The sequence below is a fragment of the Aythya ferina genome (genome assembly GCF_964211825.1).
Source record: "Aythya ferina genome assembly, chromosome: Z".
Classification (NCBI taxonomy): Eukaryota; Metazoa; Chordata; class Aves; order Anseriformes; family Anatidae; genus Aythya; species Aythya ferina.
The window spans coordinates 77,158,829-77,175,493 of NC_140299.1; the positions used below are offsets into that span (position 1 = coordinate 77,158,829).

General features: G+C 39.0%; 1 protein-coding gene across 1 annotated transcript in view; it reads right to left on the reverse strand.

Annotated features, from left to right (window-relative positions):
* RASGRF2 (Ras protein specific guanine nucleotide releasing factor 2) overlaps positions 1–16,665 on the reverse strand; it is a 153,401-nt gene that overhangs the window by 77,838 nt on the left and 58,898 nt on the right. The window contains exons 6-11 of the mRNA XM_084505164.1: positions 15,751–15,830; positions 15,113–15,306; positions 13,459–13,568; positions 11,359–11,477; positions 1,706–1,866; positions 600–666 (exon numbers count right to left, since the gene is read on the reverse strand). Coding sequence (XP_084361290.1) covers positions 600–666; positions 1,706–1,866; positions 11,359–11,477; positions 13,459–13,568; positions 15,113–15,306; positions 15,751–15,830 — 731 coding nt within the window. The remainder of the gene's footprint in view (positions 1–599; positions 667–1,705; positions 1,867–11,358; positions 11,478–13,458; positions 13,569–15,112; positions 15,307–15,750; positions 15,831–16,665) is intronic.

The window sequence follows — 16,665 nt, forward strand, 5'->3', positions numbered from 1 at the left end:
CCTTCTAACACTTCTTTGTTAATATACTACAGATATGCTGAAATCAATGAAACTACTTTCACAATTCAAGTGCAATTCTTGCCTAAAAGTCCAGCATGGAAGCCAAACTGAGTAACAGTAAAATCAGCTTGGGAATGTGTTTTGTTATTTCATTTGAAGAAGGTTGTAGTCAAGATTTGTAGGGAGTCCAAGACAGAAACTTTCCACTAATTCTGCCAACTCACTCAGACCCCATGTATTTAAGAAACTCAATTATCTGTTTTGTCTTTCAAGACGTTTTTCTTTCCTTCCAAGATCCTTAGGGTGAACTTGTATACAAAAGTCAGTAAATAATTTGTCACATTCTTTCAGCCAATGTACATGAAAATCTTACGTGGGATGTCAACAGCAGGAACAAACAAAGCAAAACAAACCCTTACGCAAACAGCAAGTCCATTATGAAAACATCTATTCTACACAATCAGCTAACTGAGTTATTTCTCTGGTTTCATGAACAGGGAGAACTTAACAATTTGTTTTTATGAAAAATAATCAAAGGGTAACAATTTCAAGAACATTCTTAGAACTGTAATTACGACAAACATCTGAATGTAACTTACAGTCATCATCAGCTGCATCTGTCTCCTCAACCAGTGTGCACTCTATTAAAGACAAAACACCTCCTGTCTGTGAAAACAAAGCACGTTTTTCATAAATGTAGGCATCTGATCCTATTTGCCATTACAAATATTTTTAAACATTGATATACCTTACTGTATGTTTTTACATTACTCAGAGCACTTATGAAGGTGTATCAGTTTCTAGATGCATATTTTTCCTCAGGAACCAAAACCACCTAGATTAAACATAATATCTTTCTTAGGCAAACAAATCAATAATACAATTAAATGTGCTAAATGTTTTTCCTTTTTACTACAATATATAATTTATCTCACATAAAAGCTTGTTCACAAGATTCAAAAATGGTTAGAATTTCATCATTTTCTACTGAATTTATATCAACTTAATGCTTTCAGTTCAGTTACACTTAATTTACTTTGCAAAATACATTAATTACTTAAAGAGTACAAAGTGAGAAAGCATACAAAAAGTAATGAAAGTGACTCTCTTACTAAACAGTCTTAATAATATCTCAGAAATAATATCTTTGTCAGCCTGAAATTCTGTTCAACATACACCACTCTGTAAACTACTTATTCTTCGTTATTCACAAGCCAACCCAAGAAGGCCTGATTCTCAACTAATGTAACTAGAATATTCTTAGAAGAACATTTGGTTTGAGAAAATATGCTGTTTTGGAAAACAGAACTAACTTCTAAAATTAATTTTATTAAGAGCTCTGGAAATTATTCCTTGGTAAATCCATGGGGTTGTACCGGCTGATATGTACTGAAAACTGACTCACAGTCAGTGATAGCTTATACAGAGGTACACACTATGTCCTGTTTCTAGCCCCCAGATTATTAGGATTACAAAGTTCTGGAAAAAGAAAAAGAAAAAAAAAAAAAACTTATAATATTTTTTTATTAAGAACTTTGGCTGAATTTTATTATTTGCAGCAAGAAGACAGAGCAATCAATTACTTTACATCATCTCACTTCTTTTCATGATAACACAAAATCTCAGGTTAAAGCCATAAAATATTGAAATTTCACTGAAGCTGTGTTTTCATTTCATAAGCTGAGTCATAATGTAGAATCTGTACCTTGAGCAGATGCAGTTTTCCTCCTGAACTTCTTGTACAAATTAAAAAATGCTTTGTAAATAAGAAGCACTGCCTTTCTCCTTCTTTTTTCAAAGATAATGATCCCAGACGAACTTTACTAAGTTTTCCCCTCTCAACTGAAGGGACTTGAATAAGGGAACCTAATAATAATCAAAATGAAAAACATACTGTAACAATAATAACATTTGGTAGGCGGTGTGTGTAGTGTTAATCCATCAGACACTGACATTAAATCATGCAACTTTTCATTCTATAAAGTACTAATACACATCAATATCTGTTTTAAACACAAGTCATTCATATTTTTTTGTACCAGCTCATTTTATTTTTTAGAGTGAGTTCAGGATAACAGTTTTGCACTTTTTTATGGAGAGAAAAAAGTTTGTCTTTGCAACAACATGCTTAGAATCAAGCAAGCACAGTCTAGACCTATACTTATGTACATGCCAGGACCAGATCTTAGGCAAATTTTTGTGCATCTTTAAGACATTAATAGTACATTGTTCAGAAAACAGAGCTGAACAACAACTCCACTTTTGGCAGCTGCTAGCCTTGCAAAAGGTATATTACTTTCAAGCTAAAAAGACAGAGAATGAAAAGAGAATGTTTTGAAGGAAAACAGTTTTCTGTGCAAGAGAGATGGTAATGAAGCAGGTTTCTTCTTATCTTCATACCTTACGTTGTGTAAATTTCAGTGCTACACAGCTCATCTAAAACTTCAGAACTAAACTGAATCTCATTATGTAGGTCTGAATTTGTGCTGTGCAGAATTCCAGACTGGGGAAAACTTCTGTACAGTTTCATACCTCAAAAACAGTATCTGAGCAACATTTGCGTATTGATATCACCATGTGTTATTACTTCTGATTTTGAATGTGGAATCAATTTTGACAGTGAAGTGCAATTTGAAGTTCACATACATGATCTTAAACTTATGAAGAAATGATGACAACACTCTGAAAAAGCTACTGTTGCTAAACTTCACATTTTTCTGCATTTAGTTCCCCTTATGTATTTAATTAGTGTTATTAATATATTTGAAATGTATCATCTGGCATAGCAAAATACATACCGGTAAACATAACATTATAGTAGACTTTGACAGACATTTCACTTTGAAATTTAATGATTTGTGTCGCTGCAACAAAACAGTGATGTTTTACTCCAGAAATTTGCAAAGGTATGCAACATTTTTGAGGTTCGCCTGAGTTCTAACCAAAAAAAAAAACACAAACTTACTATTTGTTCTACAGTTCTCTTGGACAAAACAGTATATTTATCTCTACTGTAAAAGATAGCAAGGAGATCGTTCCCATGTGTTGAAGCTGTGACTTCTCTGTGACATTGGTTGTCCCCCAGCTCCTAGTGCAAGGCCAGTACTATGTACAAAACAATTCACAAGCAACTTCCCATCCCAAAATTCTTAGTGCAATTTTCTCCTGAAATTCCCCCTACACATTTTGGTAACAACATTCTACTTGTTCTTTTCTTCCTATGCTGCTCCTTAGAAAAATGTTGTAAATATAATACACGTATACATATACCCTTGGAACTTGATTTGTATTATTTTTTATTTATTTATTTTCTTTAGAATGCTTTTAGGAATACCATATTCTGTTCTGCTAAAATGGGATGAAGGTTAAATGGTGTACTTGTATGGACCTGAAATATCACTGTTTAAGGTAAATCAAAAGAAACTGCAGATTTTAAATGCAGCAGAAAGACAGCATTATCTGTCTTTGATGCTGAACTTTCACAGAGAGAAACAGATTTCTGTGTGGCTCACATCTAACAAGGACCTTGTGCATTCCTGTGAAGCTCTTGTGATTAATGAAAATGATTTGCCTGATATGGCTTCTATTACAGATTTCCTCTTAAGGGGAAAAAAAAAAAGTCATGATTGGCCAGTATACAGCTGCAATAACTGAGTGAGGATAATTTTGGAATATTCATTAATAGTATATGATTTGGACAATTGGTGTAATCTGAGGAATTTTTATCCAGCTACAGACCTAAGCACATTCAGTACTCACACTTCAATACTGCCAGAATAGTCGTAATAGCCCATGTTCAATCCAACAAGTACAAAGGGTTGTATTTAAAACAAACAACAACAACAACAAAAACTACATTGTATTGAGTAGTTTACAAATTCAGTTTGGCTTTCTCCACTGGGGAAAGTTTTATTTCACCATGAGGGTGGTCAAACAGTGGAACAGGTTGCTCACTCAAAGAAGCTGTGGAGTCCCCATTCTTGGAAACAATCAAAACTCGACTGGATATAGTCCTGAGCAACCTGCTGCAGTTGATGCTGCTTTAAGCAGGTGGGATTGGACTGGACTATTTCCAGAAATCCCTTCCAATGTCAACTATTGCATGACTTTTTAATTGTGATATATTTGTCAGGAGGGGTAAATTCAGTGCAGCTGATGTAAGGAAGATCAGACAAAGTATTTGGCGGCCTATGAAGGGCCGCCAGATGACAGCTTTCCGGTTGTCAGCCAATGCTGTATTACAGACTGAGACTGCTGTTTTAACTTTAGACTCTTAAAGATGATATTCCTTAATGGTTTGCCTTGACTTACAGAGTGCCTGGCAATAAAGTCTGTATGTAAATATGAGAGAAATAAAAGGGGACCCCAAGAAATCTGAAGAGGATTCCAAAATATACATTGCAAAGCATTGCAAATGTAAATGAGGGAATTCCTATGGTCTCAACATTCTTCACACAATCAAACTCTTAGAAAAATAAAGTATGTAACGTAGATACAATATGGCAAAGATGAAATGGACCTTCATAGGAAAAACCTGAATAAAGGCAAAGATACCTATCCCCTTCTGTGCCAGAAAGATATTTCCTGTACCAGTCTAAACTGATGAAGAGAAAGAAAACAAGCCTAGCTGAAATGAGAGGAGACTGACGTCACTCTCAAAGTGACCCTACAGTCAGATGTGAAAGGCAAATGGGCTTGGTATTACTTCATTAGCTCAATTCAGATTTCTGCATTTGCACAGTATCACATGTATTAGGTATTTTAAAAGATAAACTTTGATATAGCCGTTCTTAAAATAACACCCAAAGGTGCATCGTGGCAGCCTGACTGCCATGCTGCATCACCTGTTTGGTCCTGCACGCAAATGTCTGGCTGCCACTAGGCAGTATTTTGGCCTTGCACTTGCAGAGCTCGAAGCTCCATGGATGAACCCTGGCTTTGAGCACATCAGTGGCGCAAACCCCCATGGGGGAGATCTGGCCAGCCATAGCTCCCTGCCAGCCACATGGAGGCAAAGAGTAAGGCCTTGGGTGCCCCAGTCACTTCATCCCCCCAGACATGCAGCCTCCTGGTCCCACCAGCCCTGCAGCCACTCAAGACCCCATGCTGCTGTCCCCTGGGACTCCAGAAACCCATAGCAGCAGTTGAAGCAGTCAGTAGTGCTAGCTGGAAGAGCCGTGGGTCTGGCACAATGGGTACAACTGTGCAAACCCCATCCAGCTCAACAGCAAGTGGCCACCATTAGTATAGAGACACTCCCAGCCTTGTGTTAACACAGAGCAATCCCAATGGTGCCACAGAAGGGAAGGGTGTGTTTTTTCTTGCTTGAACATCTCATATGTATTTATTATCCATAGATCCCTTCCTGTAGAGGCAACATAGGGCAACAAAAATGGTGAAGGGTCTAGAGGGAGCTGAGGAACTCACATGAGGAGCTGCTGAAATCACCTGGATTGTTCAGCCCAGAGCAGAGCAGGCTGAGGGGAGGCTTCGTAGTGGCCTGCAGCTCCCTCATGAGGGGAGCGGAGGGGCAGGCGCTGAGTTCTGCTCTCTGGGGACAGCGACAGGACCTGAGGGGACGGCATGGAGCTGGGACAGGGGAGGGTCAGGCTGGGGGCTGGGGAAAGGTTCTGCACCCAGAGGTGGCTGGGCACTGGGACAGGCTCCCCAGGGCAGTGGTCATGGCACCGAGCCTGACAGAGTTCAAGAAGCGTTTGGACAACGCTCTCAGATACATAATCTGATTTTTAGGTAGAAATGTGTGGAGGCAGGAGTTGGATTTGATGATCCTTGTGGGTCCCTTCCAACTCAGGATATTCTATGATTCAGTAACATACAGGCTTACCATAGAATCACCAAATTATAGAATGGCTCCAGTTGGAAGGGACCTTAAAGATCATCTTGTTCCAACCCCCCCCCCACCACCACCACCACCATCATAGGCAGGGATGCCACCCACTAGATAGGTTGGCCAAGGCCCCATCCAGCCTGGCCTCGAACACCTCCAAGGATGGGGCATCTTCAACTTCTCTTGGCTACCTGTTCCAGTGTTGCACTACCCTTACAGTGAAGAATTTCTTCCTGATGCCTAATCTAAATCTATCCTCTTTTAGTTTAAGACCATTCCCTCATCTTGTCATTATCTACCCGAGTAAAGAGTCCTACTCCATCCTTTATATAAGATCTGTTTAAGTATTGAAAGGCCACAATGAGGTCTGCCGGAACCTTCTCTCTCTCAAGCTGAACATGCCCAGCTCTCGCAGACTTGACCTCCCTCGACCTGCTGGTCATACCTGTTTTGGTGTATCCCAGGACGCTGTTGGCTTTCTGGGCTGCAAGCACACACTGCTGGCTCACATCCAGTTATACACTGTCCTTCTCTGTATCCCCGAAATGAATCTGAAATTGGTTTACTTAAGCCACGAGTTTGACCTGGGTCACACAGTACACTCTAACAGTAACCTTTACAGACTGATTCCCACAGAAAAATTAATATTTTTTTTACTGAAGAAATACTAGGTACACAGACAAATGATACTAGTGAATTTTAAGGGGAAAAAAGTAGATATTTAAATGCAAAATATTTTAATCATACTGAATAAAAAGTTATTCAGTTTAAGTAAATTGCATGGTAAAAGTCAGTCAAGGCAAATCACAACCCTATAATTTTCTTGAAGTGGATGCACTGTAACAGATTTATATTTTTTCTCGGAGCTACGTTCATAACTCTTTAAATACCTCCATTATAACAAATACGTAAATTTAAGAAATGATCTAGGAAGTTACAAGTGGACATTGTACAAACAGTATTGGTAGTTATTATAGAATGCTTCACAGTTTGGCCACATAACTAAAGAAACACTACAGAAAGGATTTCAAAATTTATTCTAAAACTACTAAACAACTAGCTATGCATATGGCTCTACTTAAACATCAGATATCCTGATGATGCTAGCTAGAGAAGATCTCATGAAGGGATACACCTAAACTACATTCCCAACCTTCATTAAATATGTTATTCTTTTCAGATACAATAAAAGCTTGTACCTAGTCAAAATGATGCAGCTACTGTATACAGATCTACTAAGTAGTCACAAAAGATCCAGAAGTAAATTTGTATATAAATGAAAAATAAGCTTCAATTATGAAGTTTTCACGTTTGTTGCTCTACCATTGAAGTCAGCCCCTCCAGATAAGAACTGCAACCTCTTTACAGTTCCTGGTTAAATTTAACACTTATTCTAAATTACAGTTTTGTGAAACATAACAAGAAATTCATTCTCTGCTATCACAGAATTACAGAATGGTTAAGGTTAGAAGGGACCTCTGGAGCTCATTTGGTCCAACCTCCCTGCTCAAGCAGGGCCACTGAGAGCAGGTTCTCCAGGCCCATGTTCAGGCAGCTTTTAAAAATCTCCGAGGAGACTCTACAGCCTCTCTGGGCAGCCTGTGCCAGTGCGCAGTCACTCATAAAGTAATTAAGTGCTTCCTGACATTCAGACAGAACCTATTGTGTTCCTATTTATGCCTGCTGCCTCTTGTCCTATCCCAGGGCACCACTCAAAATGGTCTGGCTCCATCTTCATTGCAACCTCCCTTCTTGTATTTATATACATTGATACTGGTATTTATATACATTGATAAGATCCTCCTGGATCCTGCTGCTCTCCAGGCTGAACAGTCTCAGTTTTCTCAGCTTCCCTTCAGGACAGGTGCTCCAGTAACTTGATCATCTCAGTCACCCTCTGTTGGACTTTCTCCAGTATGTCCATATCTCTCCTGAACTTAGGGGCCCAGAACTGGATACAGTACTCCAGATACTCCAGCCTTGCCAAAGCTGAGTAGAGAGGAAGGATCACTTCCCTTGATCTGCTATACCTAGGCTTCAATGGGAACATTTTCCAAAACCACCGAGAATAAAGAATGAGTAATATTTCCTCTCTCTTTTTGCTAAGTTCATTTTATTAGAATTAATTCTACATCAGAATCATACAATCATAGCATGTCTTGGGTTAGAAAGGACCTTAAAGATCATCCAGTTCCAATCCCCTGTCATACGCAGGGATGCCACCCACTAGATCAGGTTGGCCAAGGCCCCATCCAATCTGACCATGAACACCTCCAGAGACAGGACATGCATAGCTTCTGTGGGCAACCTGTGCCAGTACCTCATTGCCCTTTGAGTAAAGAATTTCCTCCTGACCCCTAATCTCTATCTCCCTTTTTTTTAGCTTAAAGCTTTTCCTCCTTGTCCTATCACTGTCTGCCTATGTAAAAAGACCCTTCCCATCTTTTTTATAAGCTCCCTTTAAGTATTGAAATGCTGCAATGAGGTCTCCCCAGAGACTTATCTTTTTTAGGCTGAACAGCCCCAGCTCTCTCAGACTTATAACACTAAACACTGGTCCCAAGACAGAAGCCCTGAGGGACCCCACCTGGACATAGAGACATTGACCACCACTCTCTGGGTGCAGCCTTCAAGCCAATTCCTTATCCACTGAATGCTCCACCATTCCAATCCATATCTCTCCAATTTGGAGATCAGGATGTCATGTGGGACCATGTCAAAGGCCTTACAGAAGACCAGGTAGATGACATCGGTCAGTCTTCCCTTGTCAATTAATGCAGCCACTCCATCACAGAAGGCCACCAGATCAGTCAGGCAAGATTTGCCCTTAGTGAAGCCATGCTGGCTGTCTTGGATCACCTCTTTATCTTGCATATGCCTTGACATTGCTACCAGGAGGATCTGTTCCATGATCTTGTCAGGTACAGAGGTGAGACTCACCAGCTTGTAGTTCCCCAGGTCTTCCTTTCTACCTTTTTTTAAAAACAGGAGTGATGTTTCCCTTTTTCCAGTCACTGGTAACATCACCTGACCACCAAGAGTTTTCAAGTATGATGGAGAGAGGCTTGGCAACTCCATCAACCAGTTTCCTCAAGACCCTGGGATGCATGGCATTGGGCCCCATAGACTTACACCTCTTCAGTTTCATCAGGGGCTCACAAACCTGCTCTTCACTTGCAGTGGGAGGGACTTAGTTCCCCCAGTCCCTCTGTAGAGGTCTAGGGAAATGAGAGCCATGGGATGCCTGACTGGCAGTGAAAGGCAACCAGGAGATCAGGCCCAGTCAGCATGGGTTTATGAAAGGCAGGTCCTGCTTGACGAACCTGATCTCCTTCTATGACAAAGTGACGCACTTGGTGGATGAGGGAAAGGCTGTGGTTGTGGTCTACCTTGACTTCAGCAAGGCTTTTGACACCGTCTCCCACAGCATTCTCCTCAAGAAACTGGCTGCTCTTGGCTTGGACTGGCACATGCTTCATTGGGTTAGAACCTGGCTGGGTAGCCGGGTCCAAAGACTCGTGGTGAATGGAGCCAAATCCAGCTGGAGGCTGGTCATTAGTGGCATCCCCCAGGGCTCAGTACGAGGGCCAGTTCATTTTAATATCTTTATCGATGATCTGGGTGAGGGGATCAAATAAGTTTGCAGATGACACCAGGTTAGGTGCATGTGTCGATCTGCTCGAGGGTAGGAAGGCTCTGCAGGAGGATCTGGATAGGCTGCACCGATGGGCTGAGGTCAACTGCATGAAGTTCAACAAGGCCAAGTGCCGGGTCCTGCACCTGGGGTGCAACAACCCCAAGCAGAGCCACAGGCCAGCAGAGGAGTAGTCGGAAAGCTGCCTGGCAGAGAAGGACCTGGGAGTACTGGTTGATAGTTGGCTGAATATGACCCAGCAGTGTGCTCAGGTGGCCAAGAAGGCCAACAGCACCCTGGTTTTTATAAGAAGCAGTGTGGCCAGCAGGTCTAGGGAAGTGATTGTCCCTTGTACTTGGCTCTGGTGAGGCCGCACCTCGAGTACTGTGTTCAGTTTTGGGCCCCTTTCTACAAGAAGGACATTGAGGTGCTCGAGCGAGTCCAGACAAGGGCAATGAAGTTGGTGAAGGGTCTGGAGAACAAGTCTTATGAGGATCAGCTGTGGGAACTGGGATTGTTCAGCCTGGAAAAGAGAAAAGGAGGCTCAGGGGCAACCTTATCGCACTCTACAGGTACCTTAAAGGAGGCTGTAGTGAGGTGGGGGTTCGTCTGTTCTCCCATGTGCCTGGTGACAGGACAAGGGGGAATGGGCTAAAGTTGTGCCAGGGAGGTTTAGGTTGGATGTTAGGAAGAACTTCTTTACTGAAAGGGTTGTTAGGCATTGGAATAGGCTGCCTTTGGAAGTGGTTGAGTCACCATCCCTGGAGGTCTTTAAAAGACGTTTAGATGTTGAACTTAGTGATATGGTTCAGTGGAGGACTTGTTAGTGTTAGGTCAGAGGTTGGACTCAGTGATCTTGGAGGTCTCTTCCAACCTAGATGATTCTGTGAAGACTGAGGCAAAGAAGATGTTGAGTGCCTCAGTCTTCACCATGTCTGTTGTTAACAGTTCTCCCTTCTCCTTTGTCTGAGAGTTAACACTCTTCTTGGCCTTTCTTTTCTGGCCCATGTACCTGTAGAATCCCTTCTTGTTTTTGTTTTTTTTTTTTGCATCCCTTGCCAAGCTCAGTTCCATCTATGTCTTGGCTTTCCTTATCCCATCCCTGCATATCTGTATGGCATCCCTGTACTCTTCTCAGTCCATGTGTTCCTTCTTCCACTGCCTATTTCCTTCTTGTGCCTCAGTCTGACCAACAGGTCTTACTCAGCTATTCCAGTTTCCTGCCTTCTCTGCTTGATTTCTTACACATTGTAATGGAAAGAACAAGACATCTCCTTTTTTCATGACCTCTTCTTGTAGGATTGCATTTTGTATCTATCCTGAACTTCTACTGAAGCCCAAAAATGTACATCTCAGGGGACAGGGTGAGTATGTTCAGGTATTGTATCTATTCTGTCATGATCAATTTTGAGATATTTCTGAAGCACTGAGAAAAATAGGAACTACTGACAGCTGTTTTCTGTCTTAGCAACCACTTTATCATTTGACAAAGCCTCAAACTTCTCTTGCACTTCTTCTCAAATGTTGGCATCCACTGTCATTGGCAGCCATGGTCTCTGTGGAGCTGTAGGTAATTCTTTTGAAGATCACAGTCCAGTGTGTATATTACCGTTCCATGGATGCTTTACCATTACTGCGCTGCTTTTTTTCATGGTTCCTCAAGAAAACAGCACAGAAGTGGGGATCAGCTATAGTCCCAAATTAGTTGTCATCTGTTGATAACATTTTATGACCTATCCTACATGAAGTGTTAATCTTCAAGTATGTCAGCTGTGCCTAGTGCAGTGACCTGCCCAATGATGGCAATGTGAATCCTGCTGGTTTTAAAGCATTTTTTTCATGATTATATAGATAGCTTTAAAGGAGAATATCTTACCTTGGCGTATAAAAGTTTGGCTAGTATCTAGTAAAATATCACAGCCTTCTACTATTGTTCTTTCTATGGCTAGATTCTTCCGGATGTTTTCTGTGTCACTCACTTCATCATGCATCACCCTGTCAGACACAATAAAAATTCACTTTAAATTCCCTGAAATATATCTTGCACCTGCTGTGTCTATTTTCACTTGCACTTATTCAGTGTATGCACAAAAAGTACCTAATGTCCTTTGCCACAAAACAGACATACATGCAGTACATGATTATTCCTTTTTCTTTTTTTTTCCCCTTTCAAATCATTGTTGCAATCATTTAGTTTTTTCAGCAGTAGAACCTATTTTGCCAGAGTTGTTTTTAGACTTTTCCTGAACACACCTGACAGATGCCACCAAGCTAAAAACTCTTCACAGCTGCTAGAAGAGTGCTTCTGGATCGGTAATAAGAGAGTCTACCACAAAACTGGAAGCGTTTTCTAGTTCTTTGAATTAGTTATATAACATATTTTGGAGTCTTTGTCCTTGATTTTAGGTTCTCACTCTATTCTGCTTCAGTTTACATTTGAATGTACCATTCACTTCCTCATTGCTTCCTACAACAATCACGGCTTCAATGGCTCACCTCCAAACTTCTTCTGCTTATTTTCATAGATATCCTCCCGTTACACAGAGAAGTACATTTTTTTCCAAGGCTGAACTCAACACAAGCTTAGATGATGTTGTGATGTTCCTGAACTAGGACGTCACTGCACTATCTGAAAGTTACTGTTCCCTCAAATCTACAATAAATGAGTCACAAAGCTTTATATTTATGGTCTGTACTACCTGCCTTATGAGAAGAGGAGGATCAGTCAACCTGAGCCTCCAATTCTGAACACTCAGGGATGAATTTTTTAGATCACCAATGAACTCTGACTTATGAAAAGAAGCAGAGTCAAAGTTGTTTGATCTGATTGCACATATAACACTAATCATAGAAATTCTATGCTTTGACTAAATGGAAAGGAGATGCTCTTTTCTGCTTCAAATGGTCTCATAACATGGAAGATCTTTCTGAACACTGTAGGATTCAAACACAGACACTTTAATAAAAGTCACTGCCTGCCCAGCTCTTTAAGAAGTCAGTGCTTGAAGAGGTGGCAGGACGTGACCTGTAGGTGACTCAGAAAGCTGTCTGTGTTGAAGATATAGCATGACAAAAAGGAAAAAATAATAAGCTCAAAATTAGTGGGTAGTTTGCACAACATAGCCACTAGGTCTTAACAGCATTAAAAAACTGAACAGTCCAAAGCACGCAATTAACAAAAGCTACAAGGCAATCACTGGTTTACAACTACATATTTCATAAGTATTTATTTGGTGAATACTCCAGATATTCAAGGCATATGTCCTAGAGTTCATGCAGCATTTCTTTGCTGCACAACAGAAAGCTGTGTTGCCTAGAGATAGCAACCGAATTTCCTACTGGGCTGACAGAGAGAAATATCTAAGAAAGGATAGGGGATTTCTGGGAAGACATCAATTTTGCAGGATTTTACAGGGAGCACCAATTCTTAAAATATATCTTTAGCTCCTGTTTATCTGGTATTATTTAAAGCATATGTGTAGATCATAATTTCATTAACACATGCAAACTGTAACACAGATTGAGAACTCAGTGATTTTCAAGACCCTGACTGATCCCCGTTCTCACAGAATATCAAAAATGCCCCCCCTTTTTTTAAACTGTGAAAAAATACATACATGTGTGTATGTAAAGAAAATTACTTTGCTCACAACCCAAGGGTAGGTAGTTTCTATAGCAACTCTATTCTCCCCTACCCAAAATACAAGGAAACACTTGTAGATTTGTTAGCCAAAAAAAACAAACAAACAAAAAAAAACACAACAACAACAAAAAGAAGAGCCAAAGTACTAGTATTTTGGCTTTGTTTATCTTTATTCTGGTTTGGTTTTCTTCCTTTTCTTTAGGAGAACTTTTTAAAAAAGAACGAAAACCAAACTAAAACAAAGAAAACTGATTTTTCATTTCAGAGTCTTTGATGCAGGATTATCCAAAAAAAAAACAAACAAACAAACAAAAAAAAGGTGAAAAGACTTACCTTGAAAGTTCTTCCAGTTTAGATTTAGCAAATTCAAGGCTCTTTCGTTCAACATGTTCATGTGGTGTGTGAGCCAGAAGTTCATGCAGTGTTATAATATATCTAGGGATCTTAAAATAAATTAGGTATAGAATCAGCAAATCCATGAAGGAATAATTCCAATACAGCATTTTCTTAAATATTAGCCATTATATTCATCACTAAAGTTTTACAAGCATGGTCTTTTTTTTTCTTTTTTTTTTTTTCTTTTTTTAATATCCACAGCTAAGTAATTATACATAAACTCTAAATAAACCTGCCAAAGTGAGCAGTTTTATTTAGAATTTATTTTTTTAGGTGACAGAGGCTGCATATGCATAGGTACATTCTCAGTTTGAAGAAACACAAGTTCTATTTATTACATTTTAAGAAAAAAATCAGGTCAGAGGCAGTGACAAATATGACATAAATTTCATGTTTTCATGCTGCTATGCATGTGTCAACAGAGAAAACTTTCAGAACTCTCTGGGAGATCCATGTATACCTTCCCACAATTTTGATAGGATACATGCATCTAGATTTTTTTATGACTTTGAAAATACCAGCTAACCTGTTAGCATATAAATGAAAGAATTCACATTGTACTAATGGGCATTAAAGATGGAATAAAAGAACAATGACACTGATTCACTTTGTCATCACTTAAAGCAGTTTCATAATTGTTAAACAGAACCAAGTGATACTATAGTAAACTTATTTTTACAGGGTAAAAGTCATTTAGAAAGTGGAGAGGTGTCTTCTCTTATGCTGAAATGAAAAGTCCTCAGCAATGACACTGTGCCCATCACATACTGAATAGGTTTTGTATCCTATTTTCTAATTCCCCTTCAAAATTCCAAGATCTTTCTTCAAATCTTTTTTCAATCAAAAGATCCCCAAACTTTATGACATACAAATTCAAAGCTGAACAAATGCAGTGTTACAGGTGGTAATGGCTTTTAGGTTAATACGGCTGACTAGAACTATCACAAATGTCAGTGACCCTCTTTTTTCTTTTTCTCTCTCTACTTCTTTTGCAGTAACTGAACAAACTGAGGGTGTTCACTGTTGTAATGATGAGTAAATTGTTATGTCAAATGTATAAGTCACAAAATCTTCAAACCAGCATTTCATAGACCTATGAAAACAGCTGCAAATAATTAATCCAGGCAGATCAAGACAAAGTATCACAAGGCTAAAAAAGTTTTCAAAACCTCTGCAGAATATTGTTCATTTTCTAAAGACCAGGTCACTGGAGAACAAAATGGTTTCCAAGAGTATTCCTTGTAAAATGCTTGTGGTTGTTCTAGCTTGTTATACCAGTTACATTGCTGCATATCCCTGCAGCAGGTCAGAAATTGAGAATTTGTTTCTCAGCTTTTCTTTTTTGTTTGGCACTAGTCCTCATCTAACATTCTCCTTGAACGTACACAAGATTCTGGATAGAGCTGAATCAGTGTAGTTGGAGAAAAGATCTCTACAGGCAGTGCCTAATAAATAAATGAAAACTAAATTAATTTGCACAAGACTACTTTAGTTAAGCAAAAAGCATCTTCTATTAATCAGAATTTCAGTAACACAAAATGATTCAACCAAACAATAAAAACAAACAGTGAAAAAAATGTACAGAGACTACCTGAAACATGGGGTAAGTAAGGAAAGTTTCCAGCATTCGCCCCTCACATGCTGGGTTGGCTTCATATTGCTTCAAGAGTTTGTCAAAATCTCTGTTTTGCTTACAGTTTGCCAGTACTTGTAGACTATATTGATGATTCCGAACAAATTCTTGATATATGTTCAGCATTGGCAGCAGAATGTCAAATAAGTCAGCTAGAAAAAGTCAAAAAATGCTTTTTTTTTCCAGCTACCCATCTCTTGGAATGTATTTTTAAAGAAACTACTATGTTCTATGGAAGTGAATTACTGTAATCAGTACTGAGATTTTAGAAGCATTAAACTTGGTTCCTCCACCTGCCAAAATACAGTTGTTCTGACTAGTAATCAGCTAATATCACTGAAAATTCAGGGGCCCATGTCTAAACAATGCTTAGCGTAGAGGCTAACCCAGAAGCATTCTCATATATGGACTTCGAGAGAGTCATATTACTGCTCACATGGAACATTCACTACACCAGATCACATGGTGTTACTTCTGCAAACGTATTCCACTCAAAAAGGACACTATCTTTATTAAAAAAAAAAAAAACAAACAGCCACTGTAGTTTCAAAAATAATTAAGAAAATTGTACCCTTAGAGAAAATACAGTAACTTACCTAGAATTAAGGTAGGCCAATTAGCTATTCTTGCTTTTAAACCTTGGTGAAATATTTCATGAAGAAACATGATTGTTTCACTGAAAAACAAGTATTTAAAGAAAAAAAAAAAAAAAGACAATTCAGGTCTATTTTCTCATTTGTAATTCAAAGAGGAACATTTGGATATTGGAACTTCATGGATATTAGTGTATTTTGCACTTCAGTAGAAAAAAAATAGAAGACAGTCATTATTATACAAGTAAATACCTCATTTGATTATACTGTATAAAATTTTTAGCATAGTATCTTTTCAAAATGCATAGTATTTACTGTAGAAAGCATATTCTAACTGCTTAGTCTTTTAAATAAAAGCATCTACTAAATAACATATTCCACACGTTAAATAATAGAGTATCCTTGGCAATGCATTCAGTAAATACACAGTAAATACTCCTCTTAAACAAAAGGATCAATAAGATGCAGAAAACTTCTAGCCAGTGGTAGTCATCTATATTCTTATTTGCTGCTCTTCAAAATTTGAAGCTTAGAACTTTTCTATAACATGAACCTTAATATTGTATTTTAGCTCATGAGGTCAGCAGAATCAGCATTAGAGGAATCCCAATTGTAAGTGAAACGATTATGCATAAACTATTATGAAAGGGAAGCCTGTCTCATAACTAAAGCACCATATTATTTTTCTTAGAATTTAGGGGCAGACTTGGATGCAATCTCAATCCTGTTTCAAATTCTAGATGCCTGTTGGCTTATTTTTGCATACTCATTAAAATGGCACTTGGATGCTTAATGCAAAGAACAATTCTTTTTTGTAGGATGTGAACAGACAAGCAAGAGAGAAGGAGGTTCCTTAGGCATGGCAAAAGCAAATAGGAAATATGACACAGTCATCCTCAGGGTCTTATCTGGATCATA